Here is a 21,185-nt window from a genome sequence, read left to right as displayed (position 1 = left end):
GCGGTGCTTATATAGCAATCTTTCACGCCACATCAAAGAGCATCAGAACGGCATTTATTGTTTGAATTTCCTGAAAATAAATGAACAAAACTTGAAAGATGAGACTTTGTTTCTTATCGAAAGTGACAAAACACAGCGCTTACTGCAACTCTGTCATGACAACTCTCGGGAGATTGGTATGGTAATAGAGATTGGCATGGTAACGGATATGGCAATGTTAATGTATTTGGTCTTGGTGGAATAGATCTGATACAGAGACTTGCTACTGCCAATACATTTACAGACGTTGCTGTGAGCATGTAAGATATGTTGCTGCTGCTGCACATGTAACATACATTATTTAAACCCCATAGCAGATCTATACAGGTGGAGCTGGGGAAGGTGGAGGGTTCCTGAAAGCGTGCTGCAGACTGTTACCAGCAACACTACCGGTATTTGTTTGAATCATTGGCCGCTGATGCAACAACAACCAATCAGCTGTGCTATGTAGATAATGACATGATCGCTACCAAATGAGTTAGAACTATCAGCCTGCGCCATCTAGAGTTTCATGCCAGAACTCGGTAATTATTGGATGGTAGGAATGCTATATAATGTCTTGTGAAGTTTTAAAGACGCATCAACTGAAACAGTTTAGACTAAAAGATTTTGGAATTTAAGAATTGAAATTGATTCATTAAAATTAAGATCTTTAAAATTAGGAGTTTCAAATGAATTTCTGCACATGAAGCAGTTAAAAAAAAACACTGTATTTGTTCAGTACACGTGCGTACCTAACCGAAAGACTCGTACCAAATACATGTACCGTTACACCCCTACTTTATACTGTACAGCAGGGGTTTCAAACTCAGTTCCTGGAGGGCCACAGCCCTGCAGAGTTTAGCTTCAACCCTAATTAAACACACCTGATCAGCTAATCAAGTCCTTCAGGCTTATTTGAAAACTGCAGGTGTGTGTGTGTTGAAGCAGGGTTGGAACAAAACTGTGTAGGGCTGTGGCCCTCCAGGAACTGAGTTTGACACCTGTGCTGTACAGCATACCCCAACTGCTTAATTGCTTGGATCGTCATAAAAGTGTAAACTATATTAATCGCACAGCTCTAATCTGCTAAATGTAGTTAAATGTATCATGAGTCATGACATAGTGTACATATTAATGTACATATACATGATGTAAAAATGTTGTAAAAGTATTATGTGCTTGCTGGAAGGAGTAAAAGGTTAAACTTACTTTAATGTTAAAGAGCCAGGGTTTTATGGTGTCTATCTCACTGGGTCCTTTCTTCAGGTCATACAGCACTAGATAGAGAGCCCTGGAGCTCATAAAGTGAGGGTGAAACCCGCTGCATTCTTCAGCACCTGCACAATAATAGAAAGATGAAAATCTGCAATTTCCTAATGATATTTTCCCACAATTGATTTGTTGCAAGCATTGTGTAGATGCTCACCAGATAACTCCCAAACATTCAGCTGCACGTTCCTCTTTTCTTTGTTCCTGACGGCCCAGTTTCGGACGCTGACGCCGATGGTGTGCTGATCAGATCGCCACTGAGAGCGCTTGAGTCTCATCAGCTGCTGAATCAAAGAGCTCTTCCCGCTACATGGGCTGCCCACCACAATGAGCTTCATGCGGTAATATGGGACAGCTTTCTTCAGACGCTGCTGCAAGAACCTGTAAGAACCACAGCGATCACGATACTGCTATTTAGAGGCAGATGGAATTTGTAATTAGAAATACTCTAGAGAGCATTCTATTAGGCAAAACAATTGAAGACGCCCCTTAGTGCAAGATGAGTCCTCAAAATGTTTTGCCCTTTTTGCCGGAAGAGAAATACTAAAAGATTTTAAAAAAGTGTATTACTGCTAAAAGTTTATTTAATCAACTTTTAGAAGCACACATGTTAGGAATAGGCAAGGACTACAATTTCAATTTCATGTTGTCTTTAAACTTCAGATTATATATATATATATATATATATATATATATTTAAACTGATTTAATAGGTAATATTATAAAACTGCACTATAACAAATAATTGAATACTAAACGCACTATTCTGCAAATCCAGGAGTTTACATGCAGAGGTTTAAGTAAATTCATGAGAAGATGACTATACTGTTTGAAAAATAAGATCTTATATTATCATCTGCCAATACCGACAATACAAACAAAAAAAACGAACAAATAAAAAACTAAATAAAATGGCAATCATCAATTCTAAACAATACAGATACGGTCACTGATGTATTTAAAAGCTAAATTACAAACAACATAAAGTCTTTTACTTTAAAGGGACATTGTCTAAATGAGACATGCAGGTAGACTCAGACCTGATGATGTCTTTGGTTTTGCTCCCGATGTGTTTGAGGTCCAGCTGGAGCTGCAGACCATCTAGAGGTAGATCCCATAAATGAACCAGCTTTCCCATCTCATCAGGGAAAGAGCGCAAACCTTCATTCTGACTGACATCTAGAGACGTCAGGTCCTCCAGCATACCAATCTGAGGAGGGATCTAAAGAACAAAAGCACAAAACACTAACTTCTCATTATTTTCTAACAAATATACCCTTTCAGGCACAAAGACAGACCACAACCACAGTGTTTCATTGAATCAGAGTGTGAGATGAATCGTACCTCAGTGAGTTTATTGGAGCTTAAATGAAGTTTCTCCAGTCGGGCCCACTTGTACACCGGGCCGCTCAGGTCGAGTGTGGAGATGTGATTATGACTGAACATCAGCTCTCTCAGGTTTACACTGACCCACAAAGCTGGACCCAGAAGAACACTAATGCTGTTCTTTCTCATGTCCAGCGAACGCAAACTAACAGACAAAGAGACGTGTTAAAAGAGAGTTACAAAACGATATAAAAAGGAACAAAACAAAACAAGTCAGGCTTTATTAATAGCATCTTTAGCCAGAGTGCAAATTATACAATTATTAAGACTTTAGGAGAGGTGATGATTGATTAGGAATTTCTGCCAGTAATGTCGAGCAACCAAAACTGTCTCATGTTAGATTGTAAAAAGCTTAATGTTTAAGTCTTAGTTTACAAAAATTTGTAAGGCTAACTGTAACCATGGTATTGTGGCAGAAATAGTTGAATGTTTTTATGATTATTATTATTATTCATCTCAGGGTTTGTACAACATTTGAGAGTGAAATTCAAGCAACTTTCAAGGGCTTTCAAGTGCTTCACACTTTTCCTGCTCTTCAAAGTTCTAAATGTGTTTTTTTTTTTTTTTTTTTATGTATTGATTTGTAAAACTAAAAGTTTAAAGATTTAAGAACACTTTGTAGTAAAAAAAAAAAAGAGAGATTTCCACTTTAACCACAACACTTGGCAACACTTGATCCATTAATACTAACACTTTATCTTCTATTCTATATCTATTATCTTTAAAAAAAAAAAAATAATAATACAGGTACTGCGTTAGATTAAACTGGGAAGGGTCATAACACTTGTATATTGTTGTCCAATTGTTAGTTTAACTGCTTCTATTGTTCTCATTTGTAAGTCGCTTTGGATAAAAGCATCTGCTAAATTATTAAATGTAAGTGTAAATGTAATAACCAGTAGATGGTGGCAGAGGAGAACTTATTGACTTAGCCATTTCCACTCCCTAATATTCGGAAAACAAGTCATCACAAAGTCTCATGAAAAACAAAGTTTTCTTCAAATTGTGAATTACACACAAAGCAAGTAAATAGCGCTTCTTTTATAATCACTTAAGCAGTCGGTCAGTTCAGCATGATACTATAGAAGAAAAATGGTACATTTAATATGAGTAGAATATTTAACTTCCCCTAACAAAGAGAGGTTTTTGCAAGTTACTGTTGTTAATAAAAGTTAATTTTATCTACATCTCAATTAAAGCTCAGTGCTTTACTGTCAAATTTCCAATAAACAAATGTAATATTATTAGTAACTGCACTTATTAATGCAAAAGAATACAAATTTTAGGATTAAATTAACTTTATGATTAAAAATCCCCCCAGCGCTCCCAGATCAGGTGCTGGTGCTCTCAAATGTTAGTCTGGAGCCCTGCTCATACTGTAAGTGCTTTATTGCAGACACAACGTTTTTACAAACTTAAGGACAAGTTAAAATTATTTTTAAATGTAAAATGTATAAAGCATATCACAGGTGCTGTTTGTAAATCAGAAGTATGTATTGTTATTAATATGTACATTTGAGAGAGAGAAAACACACTTACTATGGCAAGTTCATGATTATTTCAGGAACACTTGTAAAATTGTTCATTGATAATTTAATTGTGGTTATTTTTGAGGGAAGGTGTGACAATGAACCTGTATGAAAACAAGACTGTTAATAACAACAGAAACAATAAACAGAACATGATTTTCCATCTTAGTTTTCATGAAACAACATTTTAAAGATATTTAAAATGTGTCATGTGACATATTTGATTTTATCCAAAGTGAATTGATTGGATGGTGAAAGCAAGCACCCAATACCATTTGTTGCAGCTGTTATTAATGCTGTAACTATGTGTTAATGTGTATTATAGCAATGTTAACTGGCATTAAATTACAGAGTAAACTATTGTTAAGATTGCAGAAAGGCTGCATTAATTACAACAGTATCCTAAAACAATTGTTTTTATTGTTAGCCAAAACTAAAAGTATTAAACATTGTTTTCCATTATAAATGCAAGTATTTAATGAATAACTTTAAAACTTAGACTGAAAATTAGCACTGTTGTCTTGGCAGCTAACTGAAAAAAGTTCATGAAGTTGAAGTAGCAAAATTACTAAAACTAAAACAAAATTAATTAAATTTTATAGAGATAATCAAAAGCAATAAAAACAATAAATGACAAAATAGAAAAAGAAAACTGAAAATGCAACAAAAAAAATGTGATTCAAAAATTCAATAAATACTATAATAGCATATAAATAACTGTAAAATAACACTGGTCTAAAACAATGACTAAATAGATGTTTGCCTATTGACTAACATTAACCAACAGCTCGTGAAGCATAGCCAATAAGATATTCTTCCTCAAGTTAATATATTTTGATGAAATATTACAAAATCATTTTTAAGACAGTAAAATCAGGAATTTTGGTTCACGTTCGCTTTAAAGAGTTGGCAGACTTACTGATTTGGTTAACACAAGCGATGAAAGTTTCCATCTTGAGACATTCAGTGAGGAAGTCTTCTGAAACCATTTTAACCTGATTCTTACTGACATCTAAAACTTTCAACTCAGCCAGACAGAGAGGGAGAGACAGTTCTGATATCTGATTGCTGAAAACAAAACAAAAAATACTATTTATGTGTGCATACAACCTTTTTTACACTTATGTATATCCCCCCAAAAAATGTATAAGAAGAACAAATGAAAGAAATGACAGCAATGCAGCCCTCTAGAAAAACGATCATCCTATAACATACCCCTCCAACGAGAGCTCTTCCAGTTTGTCCGTGGCCTGACCCAGCTGGAAGGGGAAGACGGTGATCTGGTTGAAGGAGAGGTTGAGCTGGCGTAAGGATGGACTGCACACAGTCGGGTCCAGCAGCAGAAGTGGACCGATGCAGTTGTGTGACACATTGAGCGCGCTCAGAGCGGGCAAACGCAGGAGATCTCCAGGAAGTGACTGCAACTGGTTCCCTTGGAGATCTAGACGGGTTAGACTTCTTAAACTCTAAGGAACAGAAAATAACTATTTATAAAATTATAATAATATTACAACTGGGCCACTGTTATGCTAGTAGAAAATGTAATTACAAGTTATTGTTAATAACTCTTGTAAAAAGAAATAAGCTTATTTGTACTGAATGTGCACTTGTAGTGTACTTCAAATCTTAAAAGTATATATGTCACATGTTGAGTGCGTTTTAATTCATGTTTTTCCTGGTGTTATTTTACGTGTTCCCTTTGTGGATTTATTATTTAAGACTGTTTGCACTTCCATTGCCGTGCGCTTACTACAGCAACTCTTGATAGCTTTACTGTAAATTCCATTTTAAATCATTATGTTTACATTTTTTTGTGTGCTTTAAAGAAATACATTTTTTTATGTAATTGACTAACAAACTACAGCACATACACTTGATTATAATTTCAATTGTAGTGTGTTATTTGATTACATTTCAAGTTAATATACTTTGAATGTACTAAACTGCAACTTCCTTAAAAAAATATGAAATAATATTTAAATACATGACATACAAATTACAGTGAAAATAAAGTACACTTTAACCTTATTACTATGACTACTTAAGTAGGTCAAAAAGCACTCAAAAATTCAGATAATTGCATTTAATATAAATGTAAACTATAATCAGTGTTATTGTATTATCATTGATAGTACATCAAGTCAAACTAAATGAAAATGAGAAATGTTGCTTTGGCAACTAGCTGAAATCAAGTAAGTTTAAGTTTTTAATATTTTACTTTATTTCAGTTAAGGTTTAGTTTGTTTCAAGTAACCCTGACTATAATACATTGTATATAATTGCAATTAAGCGTCCTTTTAAAGTTCTTTTAAAGTATATCATTTCCAAAACATGAACTATTTTTAAAAGTATGCTTAAGTGTACTTCTATTTCACAAGGGAACTTAACATCATTTAAAGGAACACGCCGACTTATTGGGACTTCAGCTTATTCACCGTATCCCCCAGAGTTAGATAAGTCCACACACACCCTTCTCATCTCCGTGCGTGCCGTAACTCTGTCTGACGCACCCACCGCTAGCCTAGCTTAGCACAAAGACTGGAGGTAAATGGCTCCAGCTAGCATACTGCTCCCAATAAGTGACAAAATAACTCCAACATTTTCCTTTTTACATGTTGTGATTTGTATAGTCACAGCGTGTACAAATAACAAGGTCACATGAGACACAGCCATCTTCTAACCGTATACATACTGGGAACTATATTCTCAGAAGGCGAAGTAGCAGTGCTATGTCTCATGGCGTTATTTTGTCACTTATTGGGAGCAGTATGCTAGCTGGAGCCGTTTACCTCCAGTCTTTGTGCTAAGCTAGGCTAGCAGTGGGTGCGTCAGACAGAGTAACGGCACGCACGGAGATGAGAAGGGTGTGTGTGGACTTATCTAAGTCTGGGGGATACGGTGAATAAGCTAAAGTCCCAAAAAGTCGGCGTGTTCCTTTAATTTATGTTCTGCTTTAGATCATAGTACTAAAATCGATAGTAACTAACATTGTGAATAGAATACATTGTAGAAACATTCCAGAATGGGTTTCGAACGCTGTTTGACAACACACTAATTTAATAATACTGTCAAAATATGATAATTGATACAAATTTTAGAATATTGTCAGATCTGCTCCATCCCTACACTCAGTCAAGGTCACTTAGATCTGCTAATTCTGGACTATTGCAAGTTCCCAGGACAAGACTAAAAAATAGAGGTGATCGTGCCTTTTCTGTCATCGGCCCTAAACTATGGAATAGTCTCCCGGTTCATATCAGAACTGCCCCAACTTTATCTACTTTTAAGTCTACTCTTAAGACTCATTTATTTATTTTCTTTGGCGTTTAATATATCTTGACTTGCTGTTTTATGACTGTGTGTTTTCGTGTGTTACACCTAAGTTTTTTTGTTTGTTTTTTGTGTACAGCACTTTGGTTGTTTTTAAATTGTGCTTTATAAATAAACATTGTATTGTATTGTATTGTAAAATGTTTCCACACACCTGACAGAGAACACTGGGAAACTCTGATAGACTGTTTTTGCTCAGATCAAGCCGAAGAAGGTTTTCAATCTGTCGCTTAAGAGAGCTCACATCCGTCAAACAGGACAGATTGCTCAGCTCATTCCCTGATAGGTCGAGCAGACGGATGGGGTCTTTGTCTATGGCCAGAGGAACTGCACCAGGAGTCGAGCTTTCCACGAAACCCTGCCCTGTAGAGTCAACACAATAGAAGACACATTGATCGGGTGAAATTTGACGGACTAGTTCACATGTCGGACAGCTTGTTATACAGTATGTACCTCTGGTGTTGTGAGAGTTAAACCGCTTATACAGAGGAATGCTTGGATCTGTCTCACGATGACTTCCCTGTGCAAAAGATATTAAGTCAGAGACCCTCATTGTTAAAACCCAAGCACACAGCCCACCAAAAGTGCATCTGTTCGATCCGGTACCTCTGAATTGGCACGTCTACGTCGACTGTGATTTCTCCAAGCAGGTTTTCTGCCCACTTCTGGAGAATCGTTGAAAGGCAACACTCCATGTGGAGGTCCGTCACTCCCTACCAATGGAACAACACATTCATTCTTTCAGATAAATAATATTGTAAGTGTAATTTTCTTGCTGTGAGTCAATTAACAGTATTAAATTAATAACAGGATATGCATATTGTTTAATCAACTACAATAATAATTTATGTCAACATTGATTCTGCATAATTCAATAATTATGAATACATCCAAACTTTTTCAGCATATCATGAGGTTGCAAAGGCTTGGTGTTTCCATGAGAATCATCTTACCGTCACTCTCCAAGTCATCAAACATGAAGGCTAAGCTTTCATCTAAGGAAATGTGCGAGTCGTCACTTTCCTCATCCGTAAAATATCTGAATGTGCTGACATCACTCTGTAATCTACTGACTCTCCTCCTCTGGAGTGACAAGATCTGTCTGGCCAAACACTGACCTTTACCTTAAGAGACGCAAAGAAAAGATGTACCATCAACAGTCAGGCTAGTTATTGTTATGTAGAATTAAATTCCCCACATACTTATAATAGTATAGTAACAGTAATGACAAACTGATTCTCTAGAAGCCACAAATCAAGTGACAAGTGATTTTCTTTCCATCTGTCAATGGTGTAAAAACTGGCGTTCCTTTACTTATTTTAAGCAGTAAAGACAAGCCCCATGTTTTTTAGACATAGAATTTTAAACAAGTAATAAAAACTCAGTGAGTGTTTTAGCGCAATTTTCTCACCTCATGGGATCACAACACTAAGAGATAGTAAATCTTTTCCTGGATTTTTTTTGTGCGTTCCCGAGATTAGACCTTCCTTAACATAATGCCGAAAACCCGAAGTCTCTAGGTGGTCTGGTTGAGGAGTAGATAGAAGTGCAAGATTGGTGCGCACAGACGCACAGAACAGAAATCATGAGTTAACAATCGCAATTTGTCCGGTGGAAAATTGCGCTAAAAAGTGTGCTTAATTTTATTGAATGTGCACTTGAATGTGCCCTCAAATCTTGAAAGTATAAATATTTATTTATTTATTTATTTTTAAATGTACTTGTAGATCATATAAAATGAGTGAAATAAAAGGTCCCTTAAAGGAGTCATAACCTAGTATTACCTTGGATACCTACTGCTGTATTATAGTCTTTCAGGCCCTTCTAAAAAAGAAAAGTGGAAAAAAAATAAACACAGAGCTCCTCAGACCCTTATTTCTGAAGGCATTCTTGTCTCGCGAGATCTGATGCGATATTTTGGCTGTCGTGGACGGTCATTTTAATAATGCAAATGAGGGGCGCGTTGATTGGTGGCAGGAAGGAGGGGGGTTGACATCGCAGGTAACGCTTTAGCATATCATTACAAAATGACATCATGGCGCAAGTTATGAATTTACCCGACCTGGCCGCGACCGGCTTCCCGGCCAGTGTATAAGTATGAGGCGCCGTTTAGGGCTTAAATCAAACTTCATTCACGCACACATATATGAAACACGCTTGCATACATACTAAGTAGTCACACATACATGTATATGAACTCTCCACGCACATACTCATATGAGACGCGAGCACACACACACAAACTCGCGCACATACTCATATAAGACGCGAGCACACACACACACAAACTAGACGGCGCCTCATATATAAGCGTTAGGCAATCAATATACAATAGCCGACTTCATGATGATCTCAGTCATTTGTTGTTTGCAAAGTAACGTTAGCAGCCATTCCCCATGTTTACCTCGAAGCTAATACTCCCGCTAGCATACAATAGCCGCATTAGCAGTTAGCTGCTGTTTGTTAACTTACACACAGTAGAGCAATAAAAACTCAGTCTTACCGTTTCAATTTCAGGCAAGTCTCTGATGGTTGGAATTGCACCTTTTTCCAAACAGAGCTTCGAGGCCAACATCACCTGATATTGCCCCAAATTTGTGTATGATTCCTGTGTGAACTGTTTAGCGCAGACTCCTAACGATAAGCCAGTTGAAAGGGTTGTTGGGACAGCGTCATTAAAAATGAATTTCATCCACTGGTCCCTGATAGTTTGGTCCGTTTTTGGTAGAGAAAACACATTTACATGTTGTTTGTGGCAGTCAACCACAGAGCAACTCAGGTGTGTACTCGTTTCTCCATCTTTCTCGACTGAACTGAATGGGAGGGGGAGGGGGAGAGGGGCGGGCTTCCCGCGGCATAGGTTTGCGGTGTCCATATATGGTATATCCTGCCCCGTCATGACGTCAAGACGGGGCTGAAATCAAAATCTCGTATTTGAGTGCGCGTGCACGCGCGCTGGTTTATTTACCCTGAGGTAAACAAACGCTTCACTTTTAAATATCGGCTTCCCGGCCAGTGTATAATCGTTAGGCAATCATAACATACATTGATTCTCGTGGAAAAGTGAAAATTGCAGGTTATGACTCCTTTAAGTGTACTTAAAGAGAGTACACTTCTAACAGGTATTTTCTCTGTTACTTCCTTGTAATTCTCTTCCTAGTCAGTAGGGGCAAACCTCCCTAACGAGAGTAGGACTCCAGGTATAAAAAGCACAAGGAAGAGAGGCTTGTGGGAGCAAGAGCAGGGGGGCAATGTTTCATAAAAAATTTAAGCTTCCCTGGGCGCCGCCATTGATTAGCAGACCCTCACCTGCTGTTAGCATTCCATTGACTCCCATTCATTTTGGCGTCACTTTGACAGCGAATAACTTTACATCTGAGGCATTTAAAGACATTTGTCCATTATTTATTTCTAAAGAAACACGACAATGTATAAAAGGCTCCATTACCTTGTATCTTACGTTGCATCATAGCCACGCGACTCTGTCGCACAGTAGAGAGATTACCTTATGGACAGGAGGAGAAGCTCGCGGGCAATCGGGGGGACGTGGAGGCAAAATGACAAAATTATTAATCAGAATACACAGCAAGCGTTTCTCCTGCTCCTCGCTCATGGACACCTCCTACTCACACTCTCCGTCTCTGCAAGTTTCGGAAGGGAATGATTCAGATTTCTCTTGGCACAGCTACTAGAAGACAGACGGGTTGCTCACGTCACATCTACGTCGTCAAGCTCAGTTTGAGTCTGCGCAGTCGCTCAGCCATCAGGAAGTGAGTGCTTCTAATTGACTTCACTTTTCTCTGTTGAATCCAATGGGGTCGCTGTGTTCATTTCTATTACTGTCTATGAGCAAGAGCCACATGGTGGTTTAGCTATTCAGCATGCTGTGGTTTTCCTTGAGGAACTATTAGTTCAGCACTCGTTTAAGACTGTTAAGCATACTAATATTGTTTGTATGAAGCAAACCTGCTTACTCCAATTGGATGTGCTCCTACACATCTCTTCATGTCGGAATTATTTTAACCCTCACTATTTTTCATTTTATTGACTTCCTCATTTGTGGGTGTAATTTTCTTTTTGTGGATTATATATTTGCTTTGGGACCTGAGACATTAGCATAATTGCACTTTTGCCAGTACTCCTTTATTTGCATTTGTGGACATTGCGTTGCAATTCATGGAATTTCTTTCATCGATGGAGTTTCAGGTTATCAAGTTCATAACCCTTGTATACCAATTCCCTTATTATTCAGTGTCTGATATCTCATCTTGTGCTTGGTAAACTGTGCATGGACTCTTATGTAAATGTTGAAAGTTGCCATAATTTATTGAGGGTTCAAATGTTTAGGCATTGTGTGTATGTGGTACATATTTCATGTTGTTGTGGTGCCTTATGTGCTCCTTTCCTAATAATAACTCATTTGAAAGCATTAGGATGTTTACCCTCCCCTTTTGTATTCTTAGGAAATATTTGACGATTTTATTTAGGCCAAGTGCTGCACACTTTTTTTTTTAACAAACTTAAGTACACTTTTGAATAGTTTGTACATGTTAAATCAAAAGTTTTACTTTAAAGTACATTTTTAATTATAATTAAAATAAACTTTTGTCATGCCTTAATTAAGTTCACTTACTTTGATATGTTGACTAACAAACTAAAGCACATCTAAAGTACTTGATTATAAATTTAACTGTAATCATGTAAAATACTTTAAATTTATTTTAAAGTAAAAATACCTGAGTTACTTTTTTAAATAAGTAAAGCAAGTTACTTTGTTTTCACATATATTGACTGACAGCTCTCTTATCCCAATGTTGAAACAAATCGAAGTGCAGAGGCGTTGTGTGTAAACATGATGGTTATTGTAGTTCTAGACTAAATGTGATCGTGCATTTACTAATCTCACTTGCATTATTTCACTTTTGGTGTGAAAGGGTCTTTACATTTGCTCAAAAATATAACTTTTTTGTTATAAAAAAAACAAGCCCAACCCAAAATTGTGGGGGAAAAAAGTAACGCAAAAGTAACGTAACGCATTACTTTTCTAAAAAAGTAACTAAGTAACGCAATTAGTTACTTTTTAAGGGAGTAACGCAATTTTGTAATGCATTACTTTTCAAAGTAACTTTCCCCAACACTGTTTTCATATAAAAATGTACTTAAGACCTACTTAAGTGCTTCTAAAGTTCAACTATTTCCATTTAATATAATTTAAAATATTTATATTTGACTGCAAATAATTTGAGTTTGATTCTACTCGACTGTAGCTGACGCTTTGACACAGCTCACTGACATGATTGCTCGAGCCACGGAGAAGCTGAATATTGACTGGCCAGAGGAAGCTCGGGATGTTCAGCGCCTCCCGAGTGGCTCTCACTCCTGCTCAGCGTGTAGAAGCTGCCATTCATCAACGATCTTCACATCAAGGTGTCAAGATTGTGGAAGCAGCTGCTCAGCCTGACTTTACCAGTCTCATTGGTTCAGTGGAGCGGGGCTATGCTTGCATCCCGGCAAATGAGTACACCTCTCACCCTGGATCTCTCGGAGTTAGATCTCTCCCACTGAAGGAGCTAAGGTTGGTGAGATGTTGAGTCCATCACCTCTGGCCCCTCTGTGCTTCAGCACTCTCGTAGGGTAATTGAGCTGATATCCGCAGCTAAGCTCCACCGGCCTTCAGCAACACAGAGCCATCTCTGATTAGTTTGCCAGGAAGAAGAAGGTCAAAATGCCAAAGCATATTCGCCTTTCTCTGCGCTCCCCTCCAGAGCCAGGCCTGTCAGTACTGCTCGCGAGACGTGCTTCAGTCGACTGCAGGCTGGTTGTACGGTCAGCAAAATACTTAAATGCGCAATATTGTTCTTGGTTGCTGGAAGCCGTGCATCATGTCGGATTTCATAAATGTGTCAGACGAGGGTTGTGCCCCCAAGAATGATGCTTTCTTCCCTCAGTGGGGATTCAAACATGAGGTGCACTGTTTCCTGGGGATGTGAGATGTTTTCCCCCGCAGTGGAACCCCAAATTCAGACGTGTGTATCAGAGAACCTCTCATCTCAGGCGTTGTTGGTAGGAGATGCAGAAGGCTTTCACCCCACAACGGAGTCCCGAGATTAATAATTAATTAATTAAGTTATATGAGCAATCCCAAAATGTTTAGTTGTGCTAGTGAATAAAATTATTTTTTTCTTTTTCTTTTTTCTTTTTCTGATATTCAAAACTTTTTTTGGCGTCTCAAAATGAGTTTAGAAAATGGCTTAGAAATCTCTTTAAATTTCAGACATTTTTATAGCGAATAATGACCCCAGAATATGTATGTCAAATACATGCCAAACTTCAAACAACATTGGGCACTGCCAGATCATGTGAATAGACTCACTGTTCTTGTTGCTTGTTGGAGACTGAGTCTTGCACTCAGAGAGCAGAGCGCTGAGCCACGTTGCCTTCATCTGTCCGAGGCGGAAGCTCCCGAGGCACAGGGCGCTGTTGGAGCGGTCCAGGCCCAAACGCCTGAGCAGGAGCGTGACCACGGGGTCCTCACCCCTCCTGACACACACGCTCAGAGCTCCACGCAACTGCTGCTCATGAACACCTGCAGAAACCAGCAGCTCCAGCAAGGCCAGAGGAGCCCCCCGATCACACACCTGAACAAACACAGCAACATCTTCTTCAGTGCTAGGAATGACAATGAAGATCCTGTTATAATGTCAGTCAAGCTTTCTTGAATATGGTGAAGTGGAATGAGTCCAAGTGGACGCTGCACACCAGTGGTGTTTGAGGAGAGACGCCGATATGATTGTAAAGCGATTTGGGTGTACTGTAGCTGATTGAGATCCATCCATCATCAAATTTCATCCATCCATCCATCATCAAATTTCAGCCATCCATCAATCGGTCATTCATCGACCATCCATCCATCCATCCATCCATCCATCGATCATTCATCCATCATCATTCATCCATCGTCCATCAATCGATCGATCATCCATCCATCCGATCATCCATCCTCTCTAACCATCCGTTCATCAATCGATCGTTCATCGATCATTCATCCATCCATCCATCCATCGATCATCCATCCATCCATCCATCCATCCATCATCCATCCATCCTTTCTAACCAACCATCCATCCATCCATCAATCGATTGTTCATCGATCATTCATTCATTCATTCATCCATCCATCCATCCTCTCTAACCATCCATCCATCCATCCTCTCTAACCATCCATCCATCCATCCATCCATCCATCCATCCATCCATCCATCCATCCATCCATCCATCCTCTCTAACCATCCATCCAACTAGAATTAAACGGGCTGTTGCCATATTGCTATATGTAAATAACCACTTTTATGATTGGCAAATGTGAAAATAGTAAAAACACCCCCTTTAAAACCACAGAATGAGTAAACTATGATTTTTCCTTGTTGTAAATATTCCTTAACGATTCATAAATCAGACCTGATATATGAGCGAATCGCTCTTTGTTTTCTTGTTGATGTCAGCACCCAGCTTAATGAGACATTCTGCCATGTCCACATCTCCATCCTCGCACGCTCTCTCCAGCAGCATGTACATGATCTCAGTGTCCGCCACCATCTTAGACAGGCACAGGCAACTCATTCCCTGCAACTGAAGCCCAACACAATTGTGATTTATCAGGGGATCTTGCTTTTATTTGGTTTGTTTCAGTCTAAAACCATTTAGTTAAATTTTCTCACTGGATCTCGACGCTGGTCTGCCGTCTTCTCCCGCAGGACCTGAAAGATCTCTTTCTCGAAAGCTTCTTTCTGCAGCCATGCTGCGGCACTTGAGCAGGTGTCCAACAACTTCCACACCGCCTGAAATCCCTAATGACAAAAACACACTGTTAGGAACAACAATAACAACAACAATCATATTGATTTGAACTGATAATAATTGTAGTGAACTACCTTTAGAAGCATGACTGTGTCCTCTTTGTGTTGCCGTACAGAGCTGACCAAAACAAAGGCCAGTACAGGCACCATCGTGCGGGACAGCTTCTTCTTAGAGATGAGGTGAAACAGGAGACTAAGAGCCCAGTAGTGAATATCTACAAAATGGTGATGAGTTTCGATTATTATACAGTTGTATTATATAGTTGTGCTGTAAGATGCGTTTTTATTTATTTTTTTAAACCTTTATGTCAGTCAGATGGTCTCTTCCTGTCTTAGGGGCCATACACACAGAATGTGTTTTTATGTTTAAAAACGTGAGACAGAAGGAAGTTGAAGGAAAACTTAAAGGGATAGTTATTCTGTCATTAATGACTCACCCTCGTAAGACTTTCGTTCATCCTCAGAACACAAATGAAGATCTTTTTGATGAATTCTGAGAGGTTTCTGTCCCTCCATTGACAGCTACACAACTACCACTTTGACGCTTCAAAAAGTTCATAAAGAGATTGTTAAACTAATCCATATGAATTGTGCAGTTTAGTCCAAATATTCTGAAGAGACTCGATTGCTTTATATGATGATCAGATTAAGATTAGGCTTTTATTCAATGGAGGGGCAGCAATCACAAAATAACATTGTGTTCCAAAGATGAACGAAAGTCTTATGGGTTTGGAATGAGATGAGGGTGAGTAAATTATGACAAAATTTTCCATTTTTGGGTGAACTAACCCTTTCAGGTCTAAAGACACATTTTTAACTTCATTATTTTTAGAATAATATGTAATGCGAGAGATTCTTCAAGAGACACAAGCACAATGTTTAAACATCCATCTAGGACAGCACCGGAAATGCAGCACAGTGGAACTCAAAAACCCATTCTGTGAGAACGGTCCTAAGTGGGCAGTTTTTGGCCAGAATAAGCAGCAATGTAGACCAGACCTTATGCCGACGCTCAAGTCTGGCTGGGATAAGAAGTAGAGGCTTGTGATCTCCTGGCATGGAGAAGTGGTTATACTCACCGCGTTCCTGTGGAAACATCTGCATCGTATGAAGAACCGTGTCAATCGCCCCCTGCTGGCACATGAGGTCCACAGCTCCAGAACAGTCGGCTAGCGCTGAGAGTACGCCAAGTCCACACTCTTGAATCTCCTTACTACTGATAAACTAAACACACAAACATCAAATGAAACACTTCACACATTTACTTAAAAGTTAAATAAAATCCACAAGTCCAGTGTTACAAAAGGAATGTTACGGGTCCATTGCAAGGTAAAGTCTGACAGCATTTCTGGCAGAATTAGATTTGTTTCTTTGTTTTTTATTGTTTACAGTAATGAACTTACAATGGAAGTCTATGGGGAGTGGCATTCAAGAAGGTTTAAAAACAGAAATGTCAAGTTCATATTTTTGTTTAAGAGCATAAATTAAAGGGATAGTTTATTTGAAAATGCTAATTCTGTCATGCAGTTACAGTACTCACCCACTGACACGTTTTTCCAAACCTATAAGACTTTCGTTCATCTTCAAAACACATTAACATATAGAATAAAAAACTGGTCAGGTTTCATTAAATATTTCTTTATTTGTGTTTTAAAGATGCACAAGAGCCTTTGAAAGTGTAAACGCCAGTGGGTGGGGCCTATGGTGCAATGATGTATAACCATTTGTCGATGTCTTGGTCTGGAGGCAGGCGTATGCCTGTGTGTCGTCACAGATATTGCAATATCAAAACGAGACGTTTTTGAAGCTTGATTAAATAAATGCTTTGTTTATAATGAGGAGGACGTTTTAAGCTATGAAACTTGCAGGATGTTTTAATGGTACAAAGACCTCTTATATGTCAAACGATCAAGGCAAATTTGATTTCTCATGTCATGACCCTTTTAAAGGTAGGGTAGGTCAACTAGTTCTTCCAATGTTTCATCATTGGACTCGGATTGATATGGTAAAATGGACGCCATCGTTTCTGTCTTTACAGTGTGTGCAATTGCTGAGCTTTAGGAAGCCTCCGGAGCTGAAGTTCAGTTATGGCAATGGGCGTTTCGTTTACGACGGGCGCTGTCCGCGGTAGACCAATCACAACAGACTGAGTCATCTGACCAATCAGAGCAGAGTAGCCCACGGAAAGGACGGATTTAGAGAGAGGGAATCATTGGACGAGTTGTTTGAGAATCACTGAAAAATGTGGTAATGTGCAATATTATGAGAAAATGAAAGTGTTTTTTGACCAGTAAACCTGTTGTAGGAGACTCCGAAACTAAATTAGGAACTTTTAAAATAGCATAATAAAGCACTTTAAATACATGACATACAAGTTTAAATAGAAATGACACTAAAGTATATCATGACCCCTTTAAATCATACTTTAGTGGAAATACTCTAGTTGTCTTTTCATATTAATCAGAGATAGGAGAAAATAGTTTAACATTTGAAAATGTACACCGCTTTAACATGCATTGAACCAGGAACATCCCGTTAAGTTCTCCTGAGCAAAAGATTTAGCATTATGGTCCATGTTGAATTATTGAACTATTTTAGCTTGTAAGAAACAAAGTATTTACCCTATTAAGTGCCTCTAGATAGACAGTGTGAGCTCCCTCCAGTACACACTGGTTCTTCAGGACCCGCAGAGACACACCCACCGTGTCAGGATCCTCGACAGAGTTGCCATGTTCTCTTAAACTCCTGTCTGTGTTCACAATAAGACACAGAGTCAGAAATCACGCAGGCATATTTCATTACAGCAAGTAGACAGACATTCTACCTGGGTTGAGCAGAACTAAACTGGCTCTGAGTCCCTCCAGCTGAACTTCAGGAACGAAGTTGTGTGCCTTCAGAGCAATCAGGATCTGGCCGAGAACCAGGGCCCCTTCATCAAGACTGGCCCTCCTGGAGTAACACAAAATTATGAGTCCAGTTTCATAATTTTGCCTGTCATACGTCATAATAAACTGTCATTGATCAGAGGTGGGAAGTGTGTGTGCTTACGCTCCCTGAAAGAGTGTGTGAAGTAGTTTGCAGGCACTTTCACACACGTCACTGGAGCTTGCGTGTTTCCGCATCAGATCCACAATGTTGAAATGGATGCCAAGTGATAGCAGCAGATCTCTCATCCTTCCTGAAGTCACAACAACACAAGCTAAGCGAATTCTGAGAGACATCCCTCGTGAAGAAGTATAGTTTTAAAAAGAGTATTTGTTATGGAGTTAATATACTTAAGGGCAAACTGATTTTTTGGACACTTAATTGAATGTTAACTGCAATGAAATTAAAATGTACTATGGTTTAAATTTATATAAAATGCAACAAGTTGAGCTTTTTTGACCCACTTAAGTAGGTCCTAAGTACATCTTCAAATTTAATTTCATAATTACTTCTATTTTCATTGAAATATGGTTAAAGTGTCCTGAAAATGCAATATGCATTTAATTTATATGCAATATAATTTCACGTAATTTCTACTGAAACTTGTAGGGTGTATTTAAATATATTTGTAATTACACATTTCTAAAGATAAAGAAAAAATCTATTATCTTTAAATGTAATATCAAATAACACACTACAGTTAAAATTAAAATGATAGTCAACACATCAAAATAAGTGTAATTCTTCAAAGCACGACAAAAGATTATCAAACAATGATTTAAAATGTACTTTAAAGTAAAACTTTATTTGATTTTATTACAAATTGTACTAACAATAAGTGTGCTAAAAAACAAGAATCTGCAAGTACAGCTTCTTAAAAATATACTTTTAAGTTTTGAAGCACACTAGAAGTACGCATTAAATACAATTCAGCACACTTCTTTTTCACAAGGGATCATACATCTCTGTAAAAATAGTCCGTTTTTTATTGTTTTTGTGTAACATTGGCCAAATACTTATTCAAAGAACTAGTATATGTGTGAAAAGTATGTACATACAAAATGATATGGACAAGCAGGGGAGTATAATAAGAAAATGACAAGTTGGATTCTAACTTGTATAAATTTTATGAATTATGGCATTAAACCATTGTTGTAACATTTACATAAAATTATATATATATATATACTTCATTAGAGAATGGTGGAAAATGTATTCTCATAAGATTTCAGGAAGTGCTTATCTAAAGGCATCACATCAGAAATTACACTGTGGATTATACATGCCAAATAATAATATTATGTAATAAAAATCACTGCATACTCACTGTGGTGCTGTATTAGTGTGTGTAATGTACAGGTAGCAGCCTGAAACACACCCACACTGGATGAGTGCAGGAGCATCGCAGCCATGATGAGAGTGTGAAGAGGAGGCCTGTGTGACGGAGAAACTAATCAAACATTCATAATTACGACATCACAACCTGAGCTCATTAACATGTGACCGCCTACATTTAAATATCTTCACCTATTCAGTATTCAGCAACTTGATGATAACAGTGTTAACTACACAAGTATGTAGAAGGTCATAACCTTTATACATATAGAAATATAATAATAATACTACATATTATGTTTCTTTTTATTATTTTATTATTGTGTCAAAATGCAGGAATAAAACTATTAAAAATAATTCCCTTATAGTGGTGTAACAATATATTGTGTCACAAATATATCACAATACAAAATTGCAACAATATGTATCATGGATAGTGACAATATGCATTGTGTATAGTTCACCCAAAATAAGTTTTAGTGTCAGTACTACATTTAACTACTAATAATGTATAATAATGCAATGGGGGAATATTTTACCATATGTCTTGGAGTATCGCAATAATATCGTATCGTGAGTTCAGTATCGTAATATGTATCAAATCGTGACATGAGGGTATCGTTACAGCCCTATTCCCTTGAGCAAAAATTATCTGTATAATAATCACATTGTTAGTAAAACAATTATAATGGTCTCAGCCTTTAATTATAAAAGAAATTCCGGGAGAAAAAAAGTTACATAGCACAGAATATGAAGGAATGCCAACCTTCCTTCCAGTTCCACATGGTTGGACGTGCTGCAGTGGAGCAGAAAGCTGTTTAAGGCCCAACATGCCACTTCCTGATTGGGCAACGAGATAGAAAGTTACATATCCACATTAGTAAAACCAAAATATTGAGATGATAAGGTGTTTCTGCACTGTAGGGTCAATCAGGTCACCTGTACTGTGGCGTCTTCAGCATGTCTCTCTAAAGCCGTATAACAGGCCTCTCTCCACACGAGCATCTCCTCCGCTTGAGTGGATTCATTCTTTACCAGAACTTTCTGTTCCACCTCGTCCTCTTCCTCACACTCTTTCTCCAACCCTTCATTCTGTACAATACACTCCACTGAGAAAAAACAAAAACAAGACATTGTCGCCTTGAATCATGACTTAATATTAAATTGTGGGTTGTTTATTTGAATTTCACAAGTAAATGAGGACTGGTCACTGAAAATGTCCAAAATCCCCAAATCTATGTACAAACAGTCTGACAAACAATAATCATAATAAAGCAGCATATATCTGAAGTGTGGGCTCTAAGGGATCCAATGGAGGGCCGGGTTCTCCGTTTATACTGTACTATCATGTTCATATTAATCATATGTACTCACCGAGCGCGCTCAGGCAGGAGAGGGCTTGGATCTGCACTGTGGCGTTCTCAGGATACGAGACACATGCTTTCACTGCTACTTTATGGACACCATTCAGCACCAATATATTGTAGTAACTCTCTGGTAAAAGTCAAAAACAAGACAACACAACTCAAAAAAG

At 38.0% G+C, this 21,185-nt stretch overlaps 1 protein-coding gene across 1 annotated transcript in view; it reads right to left on the bottom strand.

Annotated features, from left to right (window-relative positions):
- lrrk2 (leucine-rich repeat kinase 2) overlaps positions 1-21,185 on the bottom strand; it is an 82,365-nt gene that overhangs the window by 52,925 nt on the left and 8,255 nt on the right. Inside the window, exons 8-30 of the mRNA XM_079860177.1 lie at positions 21,026-21,145; positions 20,591-20,760; positions 20,418-20,491; positions 19,644-19,750; positions 18,440-18,569; positions 18,216-18,340; positions 18,013-18,140; positions 16,471-16,615; positions 15,467-15,606; positions 15,254-15,382; positions 14,994-15,164; positions 13,909-14,173; positions 8,489-8,659; positions 8,142-8,248; positions 7,989-8,055; positions 7,690-7,898; positions 5,421-5,671; positions 5,125-5,273; positions 4,216-4,309; positions 2,635-2,821; positions 2,331-2,512; positions 1,448-1,671; positions 1,231-1,358 (exon numbers count right to left, since the gene is read on the bottom strand). Coding sequence (XP_079716303.1) covers positions 1,231-1,358; positions 1,448-1,671; positions 2,331-2,512; positions 2,635-2,821; positions 4,216-4,309; positions 5,125-5,273; positions 5,421-5,671; positions 7,690-7,898; positions 7,989-8,055; positions 8,142-8,248; positions 8,489-8,659; positions 13,909-14,173; positions 14,994-15,164; positions 15,254-15,382; positions 15,467-15,606; positions 16,471-16,615; positions 18,013-18,140; positions 18,216-18,340; positions 18,440-18,569; positions 19,644-19,750; positions 20,418-20,491; positions 20,591-20,760; positions 21,026-21,145 — 3,473 coding nt within the window. The remainder of the gene's footprint in view (positions 1-1,230; positions 1,359-1,447; positions 1,672-2,330; positions 2,513-2,634; positions 2,822-4,215; positions 4,310-5,124; positions 5,274-5,420; positions 5,672-7,689; positions 7,899-7,988; positions 8,056-8,141; positions 8,249-8,488; positions 8,660-13,908; positions 14,174-14,993; positions 15,165-15,253; positions 15,383-15,466; positions 15,607-16,470; positions 16,616-18,012; positions 18,141-18,215; positions 18,341-18,439; positions 18,570-19,643; positions 19,751-20,417; positions 20,492-20,590; positions 20,761-21,025; positions 21,146-21,185) is intronic.

This window comes from Squalius cephalus (genome assembly GCF_949319135.1).
Source record: "Squalius cephalus genome assembly, chromosome: 23".
NCBI classification, from domain to species: Eukaryota; Metazoa; Chordata; class Actinopteri; order Cypriniformes; family Leuciscidae; genus Squalius; species Squalius cephalus.
This window is presented reverse-complemented; position numbering and strand designations above follow the sequence as displayed.